Source organism: Anopheles coustani, chromosome 2, assembly GCF_943734705.1.
Source record: "Anopheles coustani chromosome 2, idAnoCousDA_361_x.2, whole genome shotgun sequence".
Taxonomy (NCBI): Eukaryota; Metazoa; Arthropoda; class Insecta; order Diptera; family Culicidae; genus Anopheles; species Anopheles coustani.
Window position 1 is genome coordinate 60,460,795 of NC_071289.1, and position 26,344 is coordinate 60,487,138.

Genomic DNA, 26,344 nt, shown 5'->3' on the forward strand with positions numbered 1-26,344 from the left:
CGGTATTTTTCCCAGTCAATCTGTCCTCCTGGCTCAAAAACGGTTGTTAGAGAAAAACAAAAATCCTTCTACATTATTGCGTGGCGAGCGTGTCCGCTGTGAACCCGTGGGACGAGCGTGTACATAAATCTTTCATCTGGCATAACCTATCCGGCAGAAGCTTCTGACAAGTGAAACAGATCGGCAAAGGGTCGAAGGGCTGTCAAGGCGGAAAATAACAGACAGAACTTTCGAAAAACACGAAGGCGTGTGTAAAGTACGCATTGTGTGCGCTCACTGGTATCGATAGAATTTGAAGCAACGCCACACATAAACAACATCGGTTCGTGTGCTCACTGAAGGATAAAAGTGGCAGCCATACGGAAGAAAAGAAGGAACCATAAGAGGTTCTCCGTAAGGCTCAACCAACCTGTTTGTTCTGTCGTGAAAAGGGAATTTACCGAGTAGGAATAGCGGTAAAGAACTGTGCCCTGGCACCAGGATGAGTTTCTTCAGCTCGCTTCAGCAGTACGTGACGAGTGGGGTCGCTGGGCTTGGGCTGAACCCCCGCAGGTTCTCCCTGTCACGGCAAGAGTCCGCCGAAGGATCGTCGGGGCCCTCCGGTGGCCATTCGTCTTCCTCATCCTCGGTTACCTCGCCGTACAGCATGGGTGGAGGCAGTGGTGCTCCTATGGGAGGCATGGGCAGCATGGGACACAGTCCCGGCCTAAGCCCCGGTGGTCCCGGAAGCAGTGGCCAAGGAATGGGCGGACTCGGCACGGCAAACGCAGGCACAAGCGGGGGCGGCGCTGGTGGACAGGGAGGCGCGAGCGTCACGGGCGGAGCATCGACAGGCGCAGGAGGATCTCACGGTAAGTGGGTGTGAAGACCATGAAGTCACAGTTCTTATTTTCTTTGCTCCCACCCAGGGTTGGTAGCTTAGCGAAAGATCACGAACATAGTATCTCACATTAACCCATACCGTGCTCGTGCTCGAGCACAAGAACAAGTTCCGCGGGGCAAAACAGGCTGTGAGACGTAGGAAGGGCACTGGTGGTCGTTTCACCTAGATCTCATCAGAAGTGTTCTTGGCAAACGTCGCCAAGAGTTTGCCGCGTCCTTTTCGCTGCCACGAATGCAGCCACCGTAGAGTATGGTATGTCAGAAGCACGTTCGCGTGTTGTGTACTTTTGTGTCGAGATTAGAAATGATGGGTCTCTAGACGTTTGAATGCATCGCAAGTATTTGTTTCATTCTTTCTGCGCCACTTCTCCAGTTTCCAATGTGCAATAACAGTAAGCCACTCTACCATACGAAGTTCACGTTTGCAGCAGCATTTTTTTTTGTTAAACAATTTTTGGGAATATCTGGAAATTGCTTCTATATTTTTATTGGATCGTACAAATTTTACCAATTGTTATGAGAATTACAATAAGCATATACAAAAACCACTTTCATAGTCAGTCAAAACTGTTAAGATTTGAAACCTCATAAACATTCCAAATTTTCTTTAGAGAAATATCAATATGTCAGGTCAGGGCAAACCAATTTTCCCACTGAACTTCATCAGAACGCCACCAGGCTGCACACCATTTCCAACTGACTAGCTCAAATGTTATCACAAATAACGAGGAAAGATGTGATCGAACCCGTTAAAAAACTCTCTACAAATGTATTATGTATCATACTCAATTACAACCAAATATACGGTTTCTACTACTAATACTACTCAGGTCAGGACATTACTTAACGTTTAAACACTCATCAAACCTGCGCAGATTGAGTAAACTCAAAAAATGATATTTTAAAGTTTGATTCTTAGTTGACTCTTACCAGTCAAAAAAATATCAAATCATGATAGTGAGTCTCAGTTTAAACCAAAGTCAATTAACAGACAGGTCGCAGCATACCATGTAACGAGCCGTAAACCGTGGGAAAATTTTTGAAAGTTGGTTAAAATTTTGTTTACCTCTCACGAACAGCGAAGAAAGTGGGATAAAACTGCAAATTTGGTATGTTTCATCAAAAGAAAAAAGAGTTGAGGCGTTCGAAATATGTTCTGGAGGAAGACTGGGTATAAGGCAGACCAACACACTTAATTTCGTCAATCACAGCGAGCAAAAGGATCTATATCACATGATTTCACACAGAAGAGCAGTTTCTATCCGCAAGATCATGGATACTGTGATCTACCCATAACCTATTTCGCGAAGATTTTGGCGGAGATCTCCCACAAGTATGCTGGAAATTTTTGTAAACACTTTTTTAACCAACTGTCACAACAATTGCGGAGCAAAAAACAGCTTTGACCCGACCTGTCTGTTGATTGTCTTTGGGGTAAACCATTTTGCATTGGATTGTCAACAATTTAATGCGCTGAAGACAGCTTGTCCGTTTTGAAAAGTCTGCAATTATGTATTTAAAATTTATATTTACATTATGTATTTAAAAATAACAACATACGTTGAGGAATCTATACGTAAAAAACCGTCGTCATCCAATGAAAAGCCTGTTAAAATTACTGTTTAAATGAAATGTTCGAACAACACGTTACTTTTTTATTGCAACAAAAATAACTGTATCATTAATCGTCATTGTGTTTAGCACATAATACTTTGATTTCAAATGAACAAAAAAGACTCACTTGAAGCAATGGAATCAGCTTGTTATAACGATATAAAATTCGTAACAAATAAAAAATAAATAAATTATTAAATATTAACAGGAATGGACTGAATGAATAAACCGTTTTCAAATTAAAAATCTTATCAAAGAATTAAAACGCTCTAATGTGTAATAAATATTTTGCTTAGAAGAAAGAGAAGCCAGTATTTTTAACGTTTGTAGACCTTTCCCGAATGATACACAATCAAGAACAAACACAGGCAAAACATAAAAAAACATTGAGACACACTTGAATGTCGACCACCTTCCCGACGAGCTCGCCCAGTAGAGAAGAAATAAGAAAAATCAACCGATAAAACTCAAACATCACATCTTTCAACCATAATGTGCCTGGGCAAAACCATCGTCCATCGTTACATTCAATGGCACTTGCTTAACGCGAGATGATTGAAACGTGGCCAGGGAAAAAGGCAACGGTCCACTCCACGGCTTCAAACCAAACCAAAATAAAAGGCCAGCAATAGTTCACAAAGTTTTCCACCCACCGCCACCTATATTTATTGCCGTCTGGTCCTTAATTTCCGCTCCCACACGCCTCGATCTGGCTCAAAAGTGAAAAAGTTCCCGTTCATCACGTTACCCCTCGGGCGTCGGGCTCACCGGAGTGGGGAATTGGGTGAGTGAAAAGTAGAAAAAAAAAGTTCAATGCAACGTTCTCTTGTGAAGTGGCAGGGCCACTCACTCTTCACCATATGATGAAGTGGGTGAAAAATGGAGATGGATTAGAGCCGGGATAATGGAAAGGATGGTCGGAGGGCGGCGCTCCGCCGGGTGACATAAAACGGCTGGGGGACTTTTGAATATTTCAAAATAGCTCCCAAACAACCCTGCCGAGGATGAAAGCGAGCACATTCATAAAACATACCTGTATGCCGGAAGGGCCGGCTTGCATGTGGAGCTCATGAGCACGGTTCGTGTCTGGCATAGCTGATTGCTTGGCGACCAAATGCCCTTCAGCAGCAGTTAGGCCGCCGAAAGAAAAATCCCATCCAATCTCACCGGAGCCTCTGCTCCGTACCTTTCTTTAATCGGGTTTCGTCGGGAAAAGTTTTGTCACTTGCGAAAAGAATTATTAATCACCAATAAACCAGCCCGACCAGTCTCGGCCCAAGATCAAAGTTGTCCGGATGCTCCGAGGTGGTTTTTGGTATTCCTTTTCCTTCCCCGTCGGTCGCTATGTTACGGGTTACGTTAAGAAGCGGTCAGTGGATTTCCCTCTTGCTCCCCAAGGAATATCAAAATTGAATTTCTGTCCAATTCGTACGACCGACGTCTGACATGGGATGGATCGATCTGGTGAAGATTGGGTCGCAAAAATGACCTTCCATATATTTGTCATTTCTTTTCGTGTTTCACGTCGCTAAGTAATCCTTCAAGAGACGATTAATAATGGATTTGATCTTCGATACCGTACACTATTTGTCGGGATACCTTTTCAGTTGATCCAAGCGCTGTAATAAATTAACTTTCGTTCATCGCCCACCAACCGGATGGTGGCCTCTAATAGCTGCCCTAGAGTGAAAGTAAAAGCAATACTACAGGGTAAATATTTTCCCGACAGTAACTCACGGAACATATTTTCCGTCCACTTCGTCCCCGATAATCGGGGACCGTGTCCAAACATTTTTGTGTATGTGTGTTTGTATTGTATGTGTGTGTGTGTCCAGGGTACCATTGATAAACCATTCGATCCGACTGCCCAATGCCCGGAAAATCGGATTGGAATGCGCGATAGCCCATCTTAAACGTTTCGATTTCCATTCGACCATGACCACCATGACTTCGAGCTGGTGGGGGGCATGGAAAAGCCTGAATTTTCCCGACCAACGGGCAAATAGGCGCTATGCGAACACAAGAATGGCATGCCGAAAGCGATGCTTGTTCGGTCGAGTGAAACATAAATCAACTGAAACAACGGCCGGAATCTGTTCCCTCCTCAGCGGCGAGTGATTGTTGGTTCCTTGTGCGGGTCGGCAGTTGGGGGGGGGGGTGAGTTCAAGATTGCGAACATTTCAGACGAATGCTGTAAATCTCACCAGGAGATGGGTTGCTGGATCCAGCAGGTAGCCTTGGCCGCTCATCACTGAATTGTTGCTATCATTTTGCCAAGTATTGATTGGGCGAAATCTTCTGATTCTGGTATTTTTGGAATAATTCCTTTCTGGTTTTACCTGTATCAACAGTCCTTTACTAAGCCGCATTCGAAGTTCAAATGGTTAGGGGTCACTTGCCAAAACTCTTAAAGCCGACGTACAACATTAATCCTCAATTCGGTACTCAGGGGAAACATTACAACACATCTCTGTAACGCATCGTTCGGGGCCATATTTAACACGATTGTCTTTAAGTGGTGATCTTTGTGAGTGTAAGCAATGTGGCAAACTATACTCTGGGCATTTTTCCTCCCTATGCCACGCTTTCTACATGAAGGTTTGCTTTAAGAAGAAAAGAAAACCCTGTCCAGCACTGCTTTGATCGAATTGGGAAAAGGTCTTTAGCTGGTAATGACAAGCTTTTACCCACGACCTAGCAACGCTCATAACATAACTATGAAAGTGTTCGTTTTGATAGCGGGTGCTTGGTGTACTTATGGTGCCCGCAGTGTACGTAGCATAAGTCTTGCAAATACCGTGCTGGTGAAAGAAAGTACCAGCGAGGGTAGTGGAAGTCTAATACCTTAATGCTATTATCATTGCTAAACGATCACGTTCACGGTTTTTACGAATCGCTAGAATCGATGAGCGGAGCATAAGCAAACTGTTGCTACACGGTACGCAAGACCGGCCAACGAAATGTGAAGTGCAAGGAAAAAGAAAAATTATACGCCGTTCCGAAACACTTTTCCAGCGATCCTTCTGCCACCAGGGCAAGGTGAGCTAACCACTCTTGATCAGATTCCAGGCTTGTATCGCTACACCCTTCGTAATGAGCCTTCCTGGGCGTTTACATGGAACTATAATTTATAAACTTCCATTCACCATCCCATTCACTATGGGAAACATGCGGAACTAATTCTACTGTTCTCTCGTTTCCGGTTCTTCTTCCTGCCTGCCTGTCACACGAACGCTTTCGCTGAACCAAGAAGCGTGACCAATTGAAGAACGGAAAGCAAGCTATTGCCTGCTGTTGCAAAGTTTGCCGTCGATTAGGGCTTTCTTCTTTTCGCTTTCTGGAGATACTTTTTGCCGCATGGTTTCCTTTCGTATCTTTCTAGCAAACCGAACTCACAAACGCTCGGTTCAAGGCTAACACCATGTCTTGGTCACGTCTAGGTGCGGTTTCTACAAAATGGCGCCAAATGGTAAAATGGCGGACGAAAATGTTGTCCTACGGATTGCTACTGGAAAGTCTGCTACCTTTGTATCGTATAGTATAAACATATAAACATTCTTATAGTGAGTCGTGGATTCATACTTTTTTATTGCTTCAGTTTATTAGTTTTGAGCAAAAATTAACTTAAATTAATGTAATTAGACAAGAAAATATTTGTTTTCAATTACTTAAAATTCTCCCGACGATCCAAAGTTACACAACGAACCAAACTTGGATGCTTGCCGAAAGACTGCAAAGGCAAACTTAATTAAAGCAGAAATTTACCATTTTACGTAACGAACATTAAATTGGCTTTCACTTAGGAAGGTGCCAATTGTCGCCAAATTGAGTCACTATTGCGTGTTCCCAGCGATGTGACGATGTTCCATTTAATTTTGTTTCGTAAAACCGAAAACTAACTAACTTTTCTTCCGATCCTACACAACCATAACCAAAACCTACCATGAGTCCTTCGTGACACTACTACTACTTTAATATAACTATCCTGACTGAGGCGGCAGGGAATATGGATTTCTCAAAAACACAACTAAACTGAGTTAATTAAATATTTGGAAGCGTTCCAACGTTTTTAAATTGAGTCACCCGAACGAAATTCGTTTCGTAGTTGAATTGAGCAATTAAAAAGATAGAAATAAATCATTTAATTGTGTAGCAAATGAGGATAAATTTCCTATGCATAAAAAAGTGTTTGTTGTTAATCAAACCAAATACTTCTTTTTCCGTTTATGTTTCATCGTTACTGAGGCAATTTGTTTACCGAAGTCCCTTAAGCATCAGCCGAATAAATGCCTAATCGTCAACATGAAAAATTGCTATTAAATCCACATGAATAAATACCACCTTGATGGAAAACAAAATCACCCCCCGAAGCAAAATGAGCAATCAAACAAGAAGAGGAAAAAATGACACCTAATAGCCGAGTCAAAGTTTTGCAGACACCTTAATATTGGGTTCGTTTCTATTTTTCTTCATACTGTCGTGTTCAACCCAAAGCGACCCCAAAAGGGCAGTACTGGGAGACAGCAAAATAAACTGCTGCAGGACTTGCGCCTTTCGGCGAGCTTGTTTTCCACTTGTTGGATGGCTTCGGTGGATGGTTTGTAGGATGGTGATTTTTAAGAATTGCCTGTTAATTTTCGCCACAGCCATTTTCCACCACGACAGGTACGCCGGCGGAAAAAAGGCTCGCTCAATGCCACCGTGATTACAACACCTCCGAGATCGTGATTGTATGTTTTCACTAAAGTAGTATTATGGCCAGCATTTTCGTTACGGGTTTGGTTTTTTGCTCAACCTCCACGGGTTCTGCCGCGCGGAACTGTAATCAAACAATTTGACCAAACACTGTCCGCACACGCAACACGAGCTCTAATGGAACAAATTTTATACCCTCGAAAATGCTTTAATCACTACCTGGGTCCAGTGCGTGCTATGTTTTGCGGGGTGTATGTTTGTGTATGTGTGTGTGTAGTAGTGTGTATAAAGCTGTAGATGGGATGAATAAATTATGCAGCACGTCAGTAGCGTGGCTCTCACGCGACTCGTCGACGTTCGCTGCGAGCTGACTGGCACCGAGGCGATTGTGTCGAAAATAGAGCCAAAAGCCCTGATGGCCATTGAGCGGTATTTGACGGCCCATGTGTATTTGTGGGTGTATTTTCCTACCCTTTCCTCCTCATCCGCATCACCAATTTTCTCCAAAAGAAAAACAGAACAGATGGACACCGCAATCGGTTCAGCTGGCCATTTACGCATGAGAAACGACGGCCGGGAAAGTCGTCGATGGCAGCGTGTTGAGGCAGGCGGATGAATGACACCGTCGAGACTAATTAGGATTCCATGTCGAGCACAAAAAGATATGCCGAGGCCGCAACAAGTGACAACTCGGAAACCATTTAGCGAGTTCATGTTCACTAGACCGTTAGGACCGGATTTGGGCCTTGTTGACGCGAACATACCGGCACTCTAAATAACGTCCAGTGCATAAGCAAAACTCGCACGAGCTCATTGAAACACACATAAAACTAAGCGGTTATCTCTCCACATATGGTTAAATATATTTTAGAATTATATTGTATAATTCACTAGTTTGGCACGCACAAAATAAAGGCATGAGTATTTAGCTACTTGTAAGGAAAACCAAGCCAGTCATAGCTAAATATAACATAAAAATACCATTTAACACGTTGACTGCCATGGCTATCAAGCTGTCATTAGTTGTAAACAGTTTTTGTCCCGTAAATAAACGAAATTGCAACATTTATAGTAAAATGCAAAAATTATAGTAATAATTAATATCAATTCTTTGGGAAGCTGGTTATTAAATCGTTGGTTTAATAAATGTTAAAAAAGAAGTTTATTTAAAATGACTGTACTGAAATAGTGTGCTAAAAACGCTTGGAATTCAACGTGTTAAAGGAATAATCACGATTCCATACAAACATTTCGTGTTCAAGGGTACGTCCGCTTCAAACAAAGCTTTTATGTTTTCCATTCACCAGTGATCCATTAGCCCGACAGGATGTGCCATAAATGGGTGTGCATTTTGTGAGGATAAACCCATCTTTATGAAGAAAAGTTATTCGGGCAAATATTAGCTTATCTCTCGCGTAAATGCACCATAACACTGTCATGCTTTGCTTCGACCATAATCGTTGTAATTTAAGGCGGGCTGAAGCCAAAAGAAAAGGAAGTCGATCAATCCATGTAATCGGCGATTAACGTTCGATGCAAAACGATGGCCTAGAGCACGACATGTCGATCCACTTCCTTCCGCACTTTCGGCCCAGGATGCTTTCCGTTTGATTTTAAATCTCGACTTTTCGTATTAGATTTGCCTGATCGATGTTTGTTAGATATTTTTTCCTAGGTTAAGATAAGATAAGGTTTGCGATATGGAGAATCCCGATAAAATAATCAAAACATGAACTTAAAAAAATGGAGGGCTAGAAGATAGAGGTCTGGATTTATTTTTAGATAGGGGATAGGATTGACTGAAAATATGAAATGAAATATGTAAAGCTCACAGAAAAGGCTATACAACTAGGTTCAACAGCATTTTTAGACAAACGATTGATTCGGCTCATCCGGAACTATCAAACGAAATTATTTAATCATTTTCATTCGTTTACTGAAAACCAAATGGATGTAGCATTTACGTCATTGAATTCAAAGTTTTCCTCAATACGAACTTCAGACAGGCAAACAATCTCCACTCGTTATGAACACAAGGTGAACAAAGCATAACTCAACCGGCTCCAAATATCTAAGGAGCGCAAAATACGATATTTACCTGCTAGAATCTTCAACAAGAGGAAAGGCAGAGAACAGCGAGCAAACACTGTCACCAACGACCGAAACTGAGCACGTGACACAACAAAAAAAATGTTGCCAAGAGCTGAAAAATATCTTTAAGAAAGACAATATGTCTTCCTACCTTTTTATCGCCGTTGGACAGCGCTGTCAAGCGTTGCTGTAGTTTTATCATTTTGCAAACTAGACCAGCACTCCCACACGGCGCCAACGTGGTAGAATAGAAACGAAAATTTCATTCCTCTTTGGGGTTGGGAAAACTTTTGGCCCCTCATCGTTTCTAAGCGCACCGAGGCGATGAGATAGCTTCCCGGCGGACAACAATGTGGCTTCGTTTTGCCATCCTGTCCGGTGCGCGGCCGCAGGGCGAAGCTTTCAACTTAATTCCTACAAGATGAGCGTCAGCTTCGTCCCGAAGAGCTACAAAAAAAAAATCTTTGAAAGATGATGATGCTGATGTGCTGAAACGGTGCAAGTATAAACTTACAGAGCGTGAATATTTTTTCTAGCCTTTCAAGCATTTGAGAGAAAAATGTGTAGAATTCTCGGGAGTAATTTGATGTTTTGTTGTCGCTGAGCCAAAAGTGAACAGAACGGTACGAAATAAGAAAACATAGGAACTTCTCATTAAAATGCTAATTGTTTCGTTTTCTTGCTATGTAGAAACATTCCAATTAAGCTTAGATTTTAGTTTTGTAATGCAATTAGTCAATTTTACGCTAAATTTTTTTTTTCTCAATTTTTTTATATCGATGGCAGAAATTATTGTGATCTGAGTTGCTACAAACTTCTATACGGTGAGACTTAAATTAGTTTTGCTCCATTTTATTTACAAAATTTACGCAAGAAAACTTTCATGGGTCCGTTTATTCTGTAAAGCAGCCAATTATTTTCCTATTTATTACTATCGTACTTTAGTGGGCTCGAAGCGACAGGTTTTCCACATGCGCAGTTCACTGGATGCCAATTGATGACCTATTTAAAAACTAATTAAACTAACAAAATAAATACCAAATATTCATGGCAACTGACATGCCACTCTTTATGGTGCGGTTGGGCTGGTTGATTGAATAATTGGAGTATGTAAATGAATCATCTTCAAAGCCAAACCAAACTCAACACCAACCCGCATGACACATGACAAAATGTTTCGACAAAAGTTTAGCCCCTGACAAGGAGGATCTCGTGCAGTGCGGAACTCACCCCCTTTTTTATTATGGCATCACATCACGAAGCCATAGAACCTCAAAAAGTTCTTATTGTTACCGAAAATGCGAGGATGTAATTCAATCTTCCGTTTACTGCTGAAACATTTCAGAAACACCCGATATGCATCCTTTACCCCATAGGCATTGTTGAACCCGTGGGCGTTGGAAACCAGAAGTATTTTGTTTGTCGGTAAGGCGAAGTTTTGAAAGTCATGAAATTGCATTTCCAAATTGCTTAGAGCTAGGTAATAGATGCACCATAACCGAGCACAAGCTTGGGCAAGTACATTTGCTAGCCGAAATGACTTTGAACGCGAAAAAAGAAACTGCCGATATTCCCTCAACAGACTCAATGAGAAGTGAAAAGCTTTATAAAAAATGCAACGCTGTGAGAAAGTTCAGAGTACAATTACTTCTTGTTGATGGTCTTTGAACTGAAACAGCAGCCCAACACTTGTAGACTCGAAGGTCCTTTTTCTACGATTGCCATGTGCATTCGAAACCAACTGCACTGAAATGCAGAGCAAAGGAATGAAGTTATAAACAAGGTGTTTTAAGACTTCTTTTCCTTCCGAAACAAAGTGCATCATGAGTAGGAAAGAGAAACGCTGATACTAACGAGAACACAATCGTACCGACACACAGCGCCTTGCATGTCAACTCCATCAAAGCGCCGAAGAACAGTCTGGCTGGCTGCACGTGAAGCTGCAAGCCCGATTGCACAATCATTTATGCATCCATGCTCGGGCCAGTCTGTTGCAGGGCCAGCTAGGAGCCGTTGCCCGGATTCCCTTCTACCGCGCCGGAATTTTCACCGCACACCAAAGGGCGGTGACACTAATGGAAAGCAGCTTCAACCATCACGGGTTTCCCTGTTGCAGGATGTTACTCTCTAGCTCTCTCTCTCTCATTCTCGCTCCCGGAATTATTTTCGCATTGCATTGCATGACCGCACATCCCTATGCTTGCCAAGCGGATGTGCATATTAGTGTAGCAACATAATTCAATGATTGCATTAGACTACAATAGCACAAGAACGTGCCCGGTCCGTTCCATCTGGATAGTGCAATTGAGTGGGCTGCCGGAGGAGCTGTTCAGCCTGCCAGTGTCCCGTTGGCAAATCTGTTGGCATCGGTGTGAGTTTGTGTGTGTAAGGAATGCCTCGAGGGCCCTTTAGAGCCTCATCGAAAGCATTCTACGAGTTTGTGGGCACTCTTGCGAGCAACCACTTGATTGAATCTACACACTCACACGTTGGTGTTGCAATGGCAAACCACTTTGAAATTGCACCCATGATTTATTTTCCCGAATGGAGATTTTATTTGAAGATCTAAAAACACACACACTTTAATGCTTGTTCCTTGAAGACTGATGAAAACGCCTCAGGTTATTAATGTTGTCCTTTGATGTTTTCTTTACCCTTTTCTCGTCTACGTAGGATATGGGAAGGTTGCCACCCCGTCGACCCTGGCCGCACCCGGAACTCCACCGATCAGACGGCAGTCATCAGGCCGTGGACTGGACGCGCTAGTACCGCCACCACGCCAGGGTTCGTTCCGCGGTCGCAGCTCACCGATCAATCCCAACCCGCCGGACAAGCCGTCCTTTTCCGTCTGGAAGCGACGACCGTCGTGGCCCGAGGTGGAAATTAAATCCTCATCTGGGTAAGTGCTCGCTTTGTAACGCATCTCTGTGTAATGGTTTCGGAAAAGAAAATATTGTCTTTCCTACATGTTTCCATCTTCAGAATTTGTAATTTAGAGACAGAAACATAGCTTTTGGGCCTTCTTAAGTTTACTTCCATTCCCTGAGGGACCATTTTTAGCAGCCTATTCACGTTAGAAATATCACATCCATCGGGTGCCAAACCATTCCGTAAACGTCATTGTAAAAAATTGTTGTAATCAGTAAAATCAATCGATGATTTATTTTTTCACAAAACATAGGCCCTACCGCTACTGTACCAGCTAAGCGTAATTTATTACGGTCACTTATTGTTTCATACCTCCACTTAAGCGAAAGCGGTGCCACGTTCCGTTAAGTGGCTTAATTTGGTGCCCCCGCATGGACGGTGGATTAAATTATAGCTGTAGCATATTGGATGAGATTACATCGGTAAACATAAATCAACCATTGTTTCACATTGACTGTGAGTTCTCCTCAAGGTGTTGTTTGAAATATGCTTGAATATTGTTGTTTTGAAGGTTGTTCTCGTAAAAACCCACCCTTACCATCCAAACAATTACAGTTTACCTTATTTACTACCGACAAATATCGAAACTATGTATGCAAATAATTTTGAACGGTAGGTTTTGTGAAAAATATGTATACAATTACCTTAAATGTTCGCTATGGTGGTGGAATACATTTTAATCAATCAAGAATATCGTTTAAGAATATCAAGAAAACTTTCATTTGTACATGACATAATAAAAACTTCCATTTGTACCTGTACAATCGTATCATATTCCAACAAAAGCCTTGATAACCTACAGCAAAGCATCGTTGAAGTAATGAAAAGAACCAAAACACGGTTTTAATTTAACGTTTGCCCAGGCTTATTTTAGCTCAATTATTTAAAACCACTACCGACCGCTGACCAACAAAGTACAATGGCGGATATTAATAACGTCGGTTCGGGTCGGGTCGGGTTCGGTAGGGGCTAAAAGATGATGGCTTTATAAACCTACGCTAACCGTTAAACATGACGCTTAGTGGGAGCACTTAATTGTATTTGGGACTGCACCGTCATTTCCTGTCACTGTTGTCCTCTGGGCGGTACGATGTGAAACTTTTTGCAGTCGACAAAACAATAACGTTGAACAAATTTCTTTAATCTCCCTCCGTTGATGAAGCAACCTCTGTTCGCTCGGCGCTGAATAGAGCCGGCGACGCCATGCAATTCTATTTTGAACTTTTCCATTTTCCATGGGTCTTTTGTCCGATTTTGTTTGTACAATAACGTGGTGTTATTTAAGACACGTTGGAAAATTTCACCGCAACCGATGGGGTTCGAATGCATCGGGTTCCATAATTAGTATTCCCAAAACCACACCAAAGGGACCGGTTTCATCAAAATAACCTCGGTTATGGGTAGCTTGCGTGTGGGATAATTTAATAATAAATGACCTGACCACACATTTCTTAGAAAGGGACACCAAAACCCGGATGCTTCCGGTAATGCTGAAACATAACACAACACTGCTCGAACTTCCTGAACCTCGCTAAAGAAACCATTAAGGTTGAGTTATCTGCCGAATATTTCCGGACTCGGCGTAACAACATTGTTTTTTTTTGTAAAATCACCAAAATTTAGCTTACCATAAAACAAAACGTTACGCTTCTTCTTCTGTATGCGCTGCGGTTGCACCGTCCATTAAATTTCCGGCCATCAACCTTCGGGCTTATTAAAACCGACCACCATGGCCGAGAGCGGATATTTGCAACGGACGAAAATTGTTCCAGAGCGTCCCACATCGTACCGGATGTTATTGCAATCCCGTCGTCACTGTCAGCAACGCTCGGGAAAACAATGGGGATAAGCTTTCCGTGCACAGTCTCGTCCTCCCACTAGCGTTACCCCGGGTTGTTGCTTGGTTTGTTGGTATGATTTTAAACTTGCTAGGCTTTCATATTTCTGCAGCTAAGCAAACGTGCTCAGTTTCTCGCAAGTCTCGTTTATGGGTGGTAGCAATAAGGATCGTAAATTTTTTATTAGTCCTTCGAGACTGTTATTTTATAATTGTTCCCAAGTAATGGTACAGCACGAGCGGCAACATAGTTAGCCTGGGAACGGAGAAAACTCCTAATGGTAGGTAATATTGCCTTTCCCTAGTTTTCGCTCCTTCTAAAAGCACCGTTTCTACCTACCTTCCCCAAACAACAACTATTCGGATCGTCGGGAAAGTCGGTGGGAAACGCGTTCAGCTCACCGGCAACGAACGGGCCAAACCATAACAAAGCACTAACGCGGTGGTTGCCACGGGAATAATGCCTTCCCATGCACACTTTCGCATGTCCATCGGCACTAGTATGTGTGTGGTTGTGTGTGTGTGTGCAAGGAAACGAGGCAAAATTGCGCTTCGAATAGTTGCCGGATGTTGCGCTCACCTCCTACCCCGAATGACCCCAATGTTCAACCCGGAACCACTGAGTTCTGTTCCGTTTCGATTCATTTCGTTCCAGTCCATTGTTGGCACTGCTAAATGGGGTGTACTAGCGGGAGGGATGAGAGGCATCACAAATCCTAACCAAGGCTAATGGAACCAATGGACGAAAGGAGGAGGAGCAGGAGCTGGAGGACGGATGAACGAGGTCGATTGGGTCGATAGGAAATAAAAGAGATATTATTTCGCTTTCCTTAGCGATATGTATCCGTTTTTTCATATTTTCCTTTTGTGATATTGTTCGCCGTGACCTACCTTCAACATGGAAGTCGATCATCCAACAATGCAGCCAGAAAGTTTTCCCGCACAAGCTATGAGGCTCCCGGTTACAAAATATATTTCCCTGCTAAGGATTCTCCAGGGATCCCTAAGAGGCGGCTAGAGATAATCGGTTTTAGCACAACCCACCGATTTGCAGTAACTAGACTGTTCTTTGTTCAAAGACTCCTTTTCCTTTAACCCTTCTCGTTCGACATAATAACGAAGTATTACATAAGCGGGTATAGCTTCAGGAGAGCTGACAGACTTTATTTTTAAATATGTTTGTTAGAGACAAAGATATGCAGTTGGATGTTGGGTAATACAGAAAGTTTTTGCATTCCTTCCTTTTTTAATCTCATTCAAGAGTTAGTATAAACAGAGTGTTCCAAGCTACGGGATGCGTACGCGCGAAAAAAAATCTTGTCGGTTCTGCAAATACTGAGTGGTGGACTCACATCCCTAAATAAATAATTAACCACAAACAAATGCTTTTCGAACGTACAAAAACCAAAATCAAACAACGGTAAAAGAGTTCATTTTACACACCCGCGCACATTCACGTTTAAGTGCGACGTTGATGCCGTTGATGATCTGTTTCAAACGACCGGTAAATGTTAATTATTTGCACGACTACATATGGCAAAAACCTCCACATCTAACCAATGGTGGTTGAAGGGTAAATGAAAAGATCAAACTTAGCATGGTGAGGGGTTATTTGAATTTCAACATTTCTTTTTCATCTTCATTTTTATTATACATGTCAGATTTTTGCAGTCCCTTTCCGAACAAGTATAACAATTTGTACGAACTGAGAAATTTCCAAATAATTTGAAAATAATTGTTCATTGTCGATAAGTGCAAAATACAGCATTAATATTTTGTTTGGTGACTCATTCTATACTGTAATGTCTTACGATGTCATTTAATTGTTCGTGATTCACAGTTCATAAGTCAACCTCAAATTTTCCAACAGACCATTTAAACTCACAATACATGTTGGGTGGAGTGTAATGAAAAACCAGCATAAAATACTCTTCAAACACATAAAGGCCCCCCTATTTGTGCAAATTCCACTGAAATGAACCCAACGCGTCATTACGTTCCTCGCTCTGGTGGCATTTTGCAGCATGCCGTATCGAAAAACAAGCCATCCTTTCCGCATACCGATAACTGAGGCAAAACTTCTGGGGAAAACAAACAAAAACTATGCACCCAAATGCCAATGCAACACCGCAAAAAGTTTGGCCTCGCAGCGACGGGTAACAACATTCACGAAAAAACCACAAACTACACGAGCGCCATCCGAGGGGGGACCACCACGTGCCTTTGATGCCTCCATTATGCCCCCACCTTTCCGCTACAGCCTTCCCCCGCGCACCAATATACCGCCGTTTCGCGCGGAACTTTTGCAACATTTGAAACCAATGTCAATCCTTCCAACCGCGCCTTCTCCATGCGCTTGCGAGAAGAAACGTTCCGATGTGTTTCTGACCCGACCCTGCCTTCCATGCCAAAGGAATGTGCGGAGATAACATGTTCTCTGACTTGTTGGCAAATGAACAAATAAACATCCGCCCGCCCGACACCCCGCGCGCCAGTGCCAATGCTAAGTGCATCCATTCCAGCGAAATGGAAGAAGTTTTTCTTACCAGTCAAATAGTAAACTGCCATCCATCAACCGGTGTAATCCTTACTCGGGTAACGCAAGTCGACGGGTGTATGGGACGAGCGACACATTAGCGTCGTAAAACAGCACAGTGCACGTCAAATTTCGTCGCTGCTCTATCAGGTTGTAATCGAAGGGAGAGCAATGATTGGTTAAATGCTATCATAGCTAAGTTATTGCTCCATACAAAGTTGATTATCTCACTCAAAGCTCATTTCTTTGACTGAGTTCATTCACGTGTTTGAAAGGTGCTAAATTACGTAAATTTAACAAAAGAAACGCGAAAATCTTTTTAAATTTTGAAAGCCTCTGTAGGATTTCGAATCAATTATTTTAGGTTCTACATGTTTTCAAAGAGATGTTATGATTTGATTGCGAACGTTAAAAAACATTTATATGCTGTTTTTCAACAATATTTGCATACCTAACACCTTGTTGACGGGTCACAGAGATGCCTGGGCTTAAAATTCTGTGTAAAACATTTCATGTGAAACGGAAAATTCACACTTTCGAGGACGAACTTTTTCGAACCAACGCAAGACTCTGGAAAAAGATTTGTAATGTCGTTCGAACATTTTCATGTTTGGGCTTCCATTGAGAACATGTATAATAAAAATATAAGCGAAAACAATAATAAAAGAAAACATAGCGAAAATTTAATCACTATTTAGATAGAAAAGATGCACACCAAACCAAAAAGAAGTCGAACATGCATAATTCCCTTATTAGTAGGGTAAATTGTAGAGTTATGTAAATCTGATTCAGATTCATGGATCTGAATGAATCTCTGCCTTATAATGGATTCATGAATCTTTCATAGAGTGATTCATGAATCCCAAAGACACACCAACTGATGAAAAGTCACCAGCCAAAAATGGGTTGAGGGACCCTGTTTTTTTTTGGTCGCATTGTCCACGCCTATGAAAGAATCGAGGAGATTCGTGACAGATCCATGAAAGATTCATGAAGATTCATTGAGGTTTCGAAAGATTCATTAAGCGTTGAAAACTCTAATCCGCAAAAATTCATGAATACATCTGAATGAAACTTAGGAAAAAGATTCATAAGAATGAATCTCGCCAAAAGATTCATTATGCACAACACTAGTAAATTGCCATTCAAACGCGGCGTAACAGCAAAGACCCAACATTGGTTGACAGCCTCGGGTTTGTATTTGTTGAAAATTTAGTTAAATAATCTAACTTTACTGCATACATTTAATTTCTTGAGTAAAGTAATAGAATTAATGTTTTTCACTTAAGGGCAGATTATTATGTTAGTTTCCGGTATTATGAAAAGGGCATTTTCATTATTGCAATCGATGCTGTTATGTTAGCTACTGTTGCTGCATTAAAAGAACTGTGCAGCAAGCGAAACTCAAGTATGCTCTCCTCCGTCGCCGTACCCGTTGCATGCCTTGTGCCACATCCAATGTCGTTTCGAAAGGATTATCGGTTTACTCTGAGGCACATAAAAAAAAGGTTCACTAATGTGCAAACAGTAAATCGAACCCAATGGACCACAACATATGTTGCGTTGTGTACTTCGATGGCGGGGCAGGACATGACATTTACTGCAAAACCATTCATCAAACATTCCACACCCTCCGCTATCCGTCGGACAGTCTCGTTTCCGTACCTCAACGCACCCCCTCCCCCATCACTCACTACCACGCTTTCATCGATCCAGTCCGGTTTGTCGGATGGTTTTAAGTTCGCTTCGATGGCTCGCTGCTCGGTTTGGCTTTGGCACCAAGCCAAAACGCTTCCGGTGGGACCTGTTGCACGCCACCGCAGCGGAGCGCCGGTGGACGGAATGTTTGTGGCCACCTGTTGTTCGGCGCCTCGGTGCTCCTCGGGTTGTGCCGAAAGGATGTGTGCCCGCGTATTCATCCTAGAATATCATTAGCAGCCGTCGAGTCACGGATGAAACATTTCGCCCCGCGGCCCTGGCGCCATTTTAGTCGCGTAACAAATGCCGTTTTTCGTTTCGTCGAAGCCCTAACGAGTGACTTGCTGGCACGACTCAACGCTGGGCTTGTTTTACGACCCCCGGGGCATGTGCGTCATTCGCCTACACACTCCACTCGGCATCGACGTTTGCAGCCATCATCTGAACAGACGGACAATTAATTCCGGCGTCATCCATTATCTTGCAGGCGACATGTTGGCAACGATGTTTCCTTCACACCTTCCAGTTCCTTCCATTTTCTGGGCGAATTTATTCTCGTCCTCCGCAGACGCAACGGTTCGCTGCTCATGGCGGAAACAATCGTTGTTGACACGTTGTTGAGATTGGAACGTTAATGTTGCCTAATGCATGCTTGGAATTATTTTCGCTTATTCAAAAGGAACTTGAGGGCACGGGGAAACTATATTCAAAGAAATTGTACGACATACAATATGTAGTCATTCAGCACTAAGAGATGATGTCGACAGGAAAAATTGTGTTAATAAACACCTGGTAATTAATATCATAGCAATGAGAAATTAATGTTGGTGCTAAAATCAACTGATTTTTACTAAAACTTTCACCTTTTTCTCATCAGTCTTCAGACATTTTTTTTTACATCACATAACAAAAATTAATATTTCTTAGTTTGCTGCTTACAGCATGAGGCTAATATAAAAACTAGCGACAGTATCAAATGGTATCTGTAATACTCATAACCATCAATACAAAACAACGATCTAGTCAGTTTCTCTGATATGACTGTTGTCCACTTTATGCGCCATTTTAGACTTACTAAACGTATCTGATCACGTGCTCGCAATGTGGCACTGTAAAACTAATCTACAATCTTTTCTACTTTTTTCTCTCAAACTTTTTTCATCTCGAATCTCTTTTTTCCATTCGCTTCCCTGTGCTGAATTTTCCTCTTAACCGTATGTTTTGGCATGTTTATTCTATAAACTTGTTCTCGCGCTATCCCACCTCTTTTTTGTATCCGATCGGACAAACACGATCAAACTACATCTTGGTGATTTTTAATTTGAAATGAACAAACGACCATCCTTCCCCCAAAAATGCTTCCCTTCCTCGAACAAACATACACACCACACGTACCGTGTGGAACAATTATGCCAACAATTTACTACGCGGTTCACCACCACACAACGTCCACCCGACCCCTTCATCGAACACGGGGAACGCATTAACCGCAACCACAATCAATATCACGAAACTCACGCGAAACGATCCAACCGCGTATCGCCAGATATCCGTCGCGGGCCCCTATGATAATGGTGCAACCGGTGGCCGAGGAATGTTTCGCCTCGAACGGCCCAAACGAACATGGAGTGACGGAAATAGTCTATCGGTTCGACAAAATGAAACCACCGTACAATAGTGTCGTGAGTGCCAATAACAATAGGTAACGAAAAAATCCAAAACACTTACAAATTATTTCGTTTGCAACCGCTACCACTTACTCGTACTTTTACTTGTGCTGCTGTTTATATACTACATGTACTAATAATCAACTGTCAAACTATACTTACTGTGTCCATTGTACTCATATTTCTGTTTCCAAGCACCATTCACCAAGAACACGCACACCTTCAGACTTCCGTTGTTCCTTGCTGGTTGTTCGACGTTACGCTGATGTATTTGTTGGTCTAATTTGTTCATCGGTGGAGAGTATTGTTTTGTCGTGTGGATCCAACGAGTTGTCATTCGATTTCCCCCATCTGTTTCCACTTTTATCATGCAACACTCTTCTATCAACTGTTCTATCTTTCCTTACCACTTCTCTACATCTGTTTTATCGATGTTTTAATGATGGGTGTACATAGTACAAACAAATTAAATGTTCTTCTAAAATTCATGACAACCTCATTGTATGTAAACGTCGAATTGTTTTGTGCCCAATAATTTATTTCATATACATAAGACGTATTGTATAGGGAATTGACTTACACTAAAAAATAAAGAGAGTTTCTTAAGGTTCCGCAATTCTTAAGTAAAGCAATATAAAGGCTTTTCTATGTCATTATGGGATATATGACCATTTGAGGCTCACAGACGCTATGCCTTTAGTTTTCAGGAGTTAATTTTTGGTGCAATTGGAAAAGTTATTCAATTTTAAGATCATTTCTTGCGATGCAAACCTTCATCAGATGGTTTGTTAACAATGAACACAAGCAGATTTTTTATGAGTTCAACATGAACTTTAGTTTTTAATCATACACGCGATGTATCATAATATTTTACATTCTGTATTTCGTTAAGATGGTTTACTCTTCCGCGACACAGCAAAGGGAAGGTCATTCCTTAACATTCAAACTAATGAGCGACTCTGCAATGTGCTCCGGAGAAAGTCTTAGTAATGTGCCGTATAATTGTAGACTCGAAAGATAACAATGGAAACAAGCTAATAGAGCACCACCCAACATTTGCGGCCATAGTTATCTGCTGAAAAGCCATAACTGCCATCGGAGGATACGGCTTTTGTAGCCGAGACAAAATAACAGTCCGTACATGCTCTTCGCGAGCGTGAACGTCGAGTTTCACTTTCTATGCAAATCTCTATTTAATGCTCGTTTAAGAGAAGACACCCAGGAACGGCCGAGAGTGGCCCGAGCAGGCCATGGAAACCACCAGCGTAGCAATAAGTGCTCATGAATAGCAAAAAGCGCAGAAAATGGACCACGGCTAAAACGTGGCCAGAATAACGTATCATGCCTGTTCTGCCGGCAACAACGAGGCCACAGATTAATCCTCGGGGGACGGGCGTTCCTTCTTGTTTCCTGCGCTGTCCACAATGACCTCTCGAGTCAAGCATTGTTTCTACGTGGCCTGAGACTAAGGTTCTAATCAAGATCAGGTACGAGCTAGATAGCGTAGACGCAAGCAATGTAGAGTGTAATCAACAGATCTTATTGCGATGTCTAGACTTTTCACTGCTACCCAAGATGATCACGTTGAGATGTGTTGACAGTCGCTAGTGGCAATTTCAATTAAGTATATTTATTTTATTTAACTTTAGCTTTCAAACTGATAAAAGACACTTGAATCGTCGAAGCCCATTTGCGTTGTCTTATGTTTTATTGTTTTGAATTTACTAACCAAAGTTTCTCTTGGAGCTGTAGGGAAAACTCTTTTGCTATGTTTTTCCATCCTGACCCAAGAAAATGTTACTTTAAACCACCTGGCTACCGTAACTTTGCTGCATCCTCTTCCAAGAGTTCATGATAATTTATTACAAAGTTTTCGGTTAGATTTAATCTTATTTTCGCTATGAACCTAAAAACCTTTGCCGTCATTACCATCTGTATACTTGGCTGTGGCTTGACGCTTATGATGAAGGGTCTATTAAAAATACCAGTAAGAGACGCAAGACCGACAATAAAAAATGCGAAAAACAGAAACGCCTTCTGTTAGCTACATTTTCATAATGAATGCAGTCAAAAAATTTCCCGATTACAAATCATGTCTGACCTCGACTAGCTTACAGAAGATAAAGGACTATCAAAATAAAATGTTTGTTATTTCTTGTTTTCCAAATAACATGCATTATATTACGTGACATTGAGCGACATAGCAGCACGGAACTTCAATGAAATTTCTAAGAAATTGCTGATTTTATAAGTCTAAATCACATATGATGGAAACTAAATCAAATATGTTTGAACAAATAAAATTGATAAATTTATACTCATTACACTCTCGTAATTACAAACAACTTTTTATACTCATATTTAAAGAACGAACTCTTTCCGCAGGCAGGCACTGTGGTACATAACGTTTATGTTTTGAAATTCCCTACGAACCAAACACAACATGCATGAAAAACACACACATAAAAAAGCATAAAAAATTCCATCGACTATTTTCTAACATACCAGTAAGGTTATCGATAAAATTCCAACCAAAACTCAACCCATGCCGAATTTATGCACCAAATTTGATGTTATCGCCTGATGGCTTGATTTATTTTTTATTAAGTTTATGTGTGCGTGTACAATGGCCAACCGAATTTTGTCCTTGCCGTTTATGTACGTTCGATCAGCGAACCAATCGATAAATTGCTCATCCAACGCCGACATCAGGTACAACTGTTTCTAACACGATTTCCCTCGTATTCTCTTCCATTTATCCGCCCTTAACAGCGTGCAGGAGAATGATGGTTCCTACTTTGAAAGCTTCACTGCCCTGTCGTGGAAAAACGAGAACCGCCGAATGTCGGCGGTTCGGGCCGTAGAAACGAGGGCGGAAATACTGCCGGAGAACGACACCGACCGGCTGCTGGAGGATGACATCGAGCGGTCCGAGCAGAAGGAACACCTCTACTTGGATGTGCTGTACGCGATCGCCAACACCGTCGGGGCTCCGGCCCCTGGTGGGCAGGTACGTCTTCTGAATGTTTTCCCTAAAAGGAACCCAACCCTCGCCCCGGATGGCCCCGAGCAAAAGCCAGAAGTTGTTACATTTTTAATTTTTCTTAATAAACGCACTTTGTTGTTGTTTATTTTTTTTCGTTTCCATTTTTCTTCGTGGTTTCAACATTGTTAATCCCAACCATATCTTTCTGGAATACCCGGTCCCTTCTCACTCAAGCAATTCGTGTACTCTTGCTTCATTTTAGCTCACGGCAGCGCTCTTGCAAAATGTAAAACACGTTCCCATTTCCCTTCCAACAAAACTCCCTCCTTTTTTTAACCTGACTTCTCCTACCCCACGTGGTTTTCATGTAGTTCAACGAATTTTTCGTTACTCTTACCAGCGTGTTCCATTCCCTTTGTACGGTTGTACCGTTCATCTTGTCCAAGATATTTTCACCATGCCCATGGTTATATCAGTATGCGGCCTCCCTTCACAGTAACCCCATCCTACGATCTGTCACGACCAAAAAAAAACCCGTACTCTTTGAATATTCATTCCTGTCACTTTATCTTATCTGACAAAATTCTATCTTGCATGCATTAAAGTTGCCTCCCAAGTGTTGTGCTGCAAAAAGCAGCTTTACAATCGTAAAAAATCCCTAGGTTCCGCCCGTTCCCTTATGACCGACAATGTCAACAGCAAAGAGGTCACAATACGGGTGTTTCGAATGTGTTACTACAATTTTCCCGCAAAAAAATTACTTTTAACTAGGTGTTTTAATGCATTTCACGCATTTTTCCCAGTTGTTGGAGCACCCATTTTTATTTCACTAAAAATAATTGGTGGGTTAGCATAATCATATGGTTAATGATATAAAAACTCTTGTCTTTTATACTATACTATTTATTACTATAATTTCTAATTTCATTGTCTAATTTGAAATATGCAATTTTTATTTCCGTACGGGAATCAACTTCATTATCCTTATGAAACATGGAATCAATCTTCTGTTAATGTCGTATTACAGTGTTTACTTATTTGAAGTAGCCTGTATTTTTCTATGATTTATTGTCTACTTCTTCTGTGTTTATTTTGATAATCAAAAAACCCTTTTTCCTCTAGCTTTTCTTTTTAAAATTATTTTTTCCATCCACCCACTTCTAACATAACTTACTATTTCTCTTCTCTCAACTTTCTCTTCTATCTCTTCTAACTCTCTATCCAATGTGGTCTCTTTCTGCACGCAATGTTCTGCCCTCGCACCACTACACTACGACTTTCGTTTGAAAAAATAAACTACCCGTGGTGTGGAAAACTGCGCACCTGGCGTGGTGCATTCACGGCCAAAAATTCGACCTAACCAATTCGGAACACTAACCTTTCGATCTCCAATGATGAATGTTATATCTGCACGAATAATGTAACTTAACCCGATCGAAACGATTTAAAGAGACTGAAAGTAAATATTGCCATTAAATTATGTAACTCCGCTAGGCGATGCGAATGTTTTCCATCGTCGTATAAAAAAGCTTCCGTTAAAATAGCTAGATAATAGTGCGTTTCAGTAGTGGGTTTTGCTTCGCATCTATCTGACACATTGCAAGTTACACACAGTCATATGTTAGCATACTTATGGTTTTATTTTGGATTTTTTACGAAGTTTTCTCTTTTTTTGGAGCAGTATTTGTTTTGCTTAACTCAAACAAAGCATGTGTAAAATTTCATTGAAGTTTGACCAAAACTCGTTTTTAGATAATTTCGTCTCAAATGCTCCTATAGAAAAGTTAACTAACAGAACAGCTATAATTAATTAGTAGAAGGTTGAATAAAAACTAATTTTGTGCATGAAACACCACCAGGCCTGATTTGGCAAAAAAAAGACCAATGGACCAACGACAACCATAAAATGAGCTTCCAATTGAGCAGCGAAAATCCAATTTTTGAACTTGCTATCCGACTTGGCGCAACATCGCGAAGGATCGATGGAAAAAGCTGGTCAAAATGAGAGCAAAAGAAACCAACCCATTATTTCCTCGCCATCTGACGTTGACGGTGCAGTTGGCTTGTCGAAAGGAAACAAGAACGGTGATATTGTGCCAGCATAGCGACACGTGTCTCTCGACAGTTCGCTGCTGCGAGTTGGTAAAAATACATCATTTCATGAGCAACCAATCTCATTTGGCCGAAATGGGAAGGCTTCCATCAGAGCGTCAGCGCCGATTGTGTTGCAACAATGACAGCCGCTGCACGGACAAAACCTTGGCTGCAGACTGAAAATTTCATTCTAAAGTTCAGTTTTACAAGCCATTTCATCGTGCCAACGTAGCAGGCGGTTGATTCAATGTTCGCTACTTTTCGATGTAACGTCTTCCATTAACATTTCATTCGCACCGAAAATAGTTGTCAGTGTCCATTTTCGAAATCTTTCTAAAAAGCGGAAAGGAAAATTTTAGCAAAAAGTATACATTTATTATTGAAGCCGTTCGCTCCCATAAAAGCATGATGGTCTCCGTGATGCTAACGAATATTTGAAAGCGGTTCCTTTTTATTTCTTTGAAAAGCTGATCAACATATTTATCCTAGAACAGTAATGCGAAAACCCTCCGGATTCACAAATGACCCATTCTGTGCATTCTATTGATAATCAGATAGCAGAGCTTCACAAGTGACGAAGAAAATCCGCTTGGCCAATGCCCGGCAGACGGTTAGGCAAGGTTCGGCTCTTCATCCAATAAGTCTTATTTAATCCTGCATGGGACCTGGGTTAGCATTTGTCCTGTCTCAGTTGGGCGATATCAAACGTTGTCGAATGCCGAATGCGGCTGATTACCGTTAGCGATAGCCTTTTTTCCACCCCAAAATTATATGTTTCTTTAGCGGATTTTTTAACTCTCCCGTTAGATATTCCCAGTCCCACATAAGACCGGGCGGCATTCGACCTATAGTGTCCAAGGATTATCTTCGTTAGACTCTTTCCGACACTCACGACGGCAAGAAAAAGGTCGGGTTTGATACGATGCGCCGTTCGATCGGTACTAGCGTGCCCGATTATGCTAAAAATATTTCCGACCGACCTCTTCGGCTACAAAAAGGTGTCCATTTCGCTGGTTTCATCCGAATCCATGGATTCAATCTGAAATTTGATCGCACGCTCAATGTTTAAAAAACTCTCAACGCACGATTTTCTTTTCCCTACACACACACACACACATACGCATACACCCACACCATAAAATGCGTCCCGCATATCTGTTGCTTCGGAGTGGACCAACAAAAAGGATGGGCCGACGCGATCGCTTGGAGCCTCAACCAACCGAACAAACAATGCTAACCCTACAGCGTCTTCTGCACCATTTCCTTAAGTGGATGCCCGTACCCGTGACCGTGGGTGGGTACGCTGTGGTGTTGCT

The 26,344-nt window shown here is 41.8% G+C and overlaps 1 protein-coding gene across 1 annotated transcript in view; it reads left to right on the forward strand.

Moving 5' to 3' along the window:
• The first annotated feature begins 481 nt into the window (after positions 1–481).
• LOC131265478 (BAI1-associated protein 3) overlaps positions 482–26,344 on the forward strand; it is a 49,660-nt gene continuing 23,797 nt past the window's right edge. The window contains exons 1-3 of the mRNA XM_058267747.1: positions 482–851; positions 11,956–12,181; positions 22,721–22,958. Coding sequence (XP_058123730.1) covers positions 482–851; positions 11,956–12,181; positions 22,721–22,958 — 834 coding nt within the window. The remainder of the gene's footprint in view (positions 852–11,955; positions 12,182–22,720; positions 22,959–26,344) is intronic.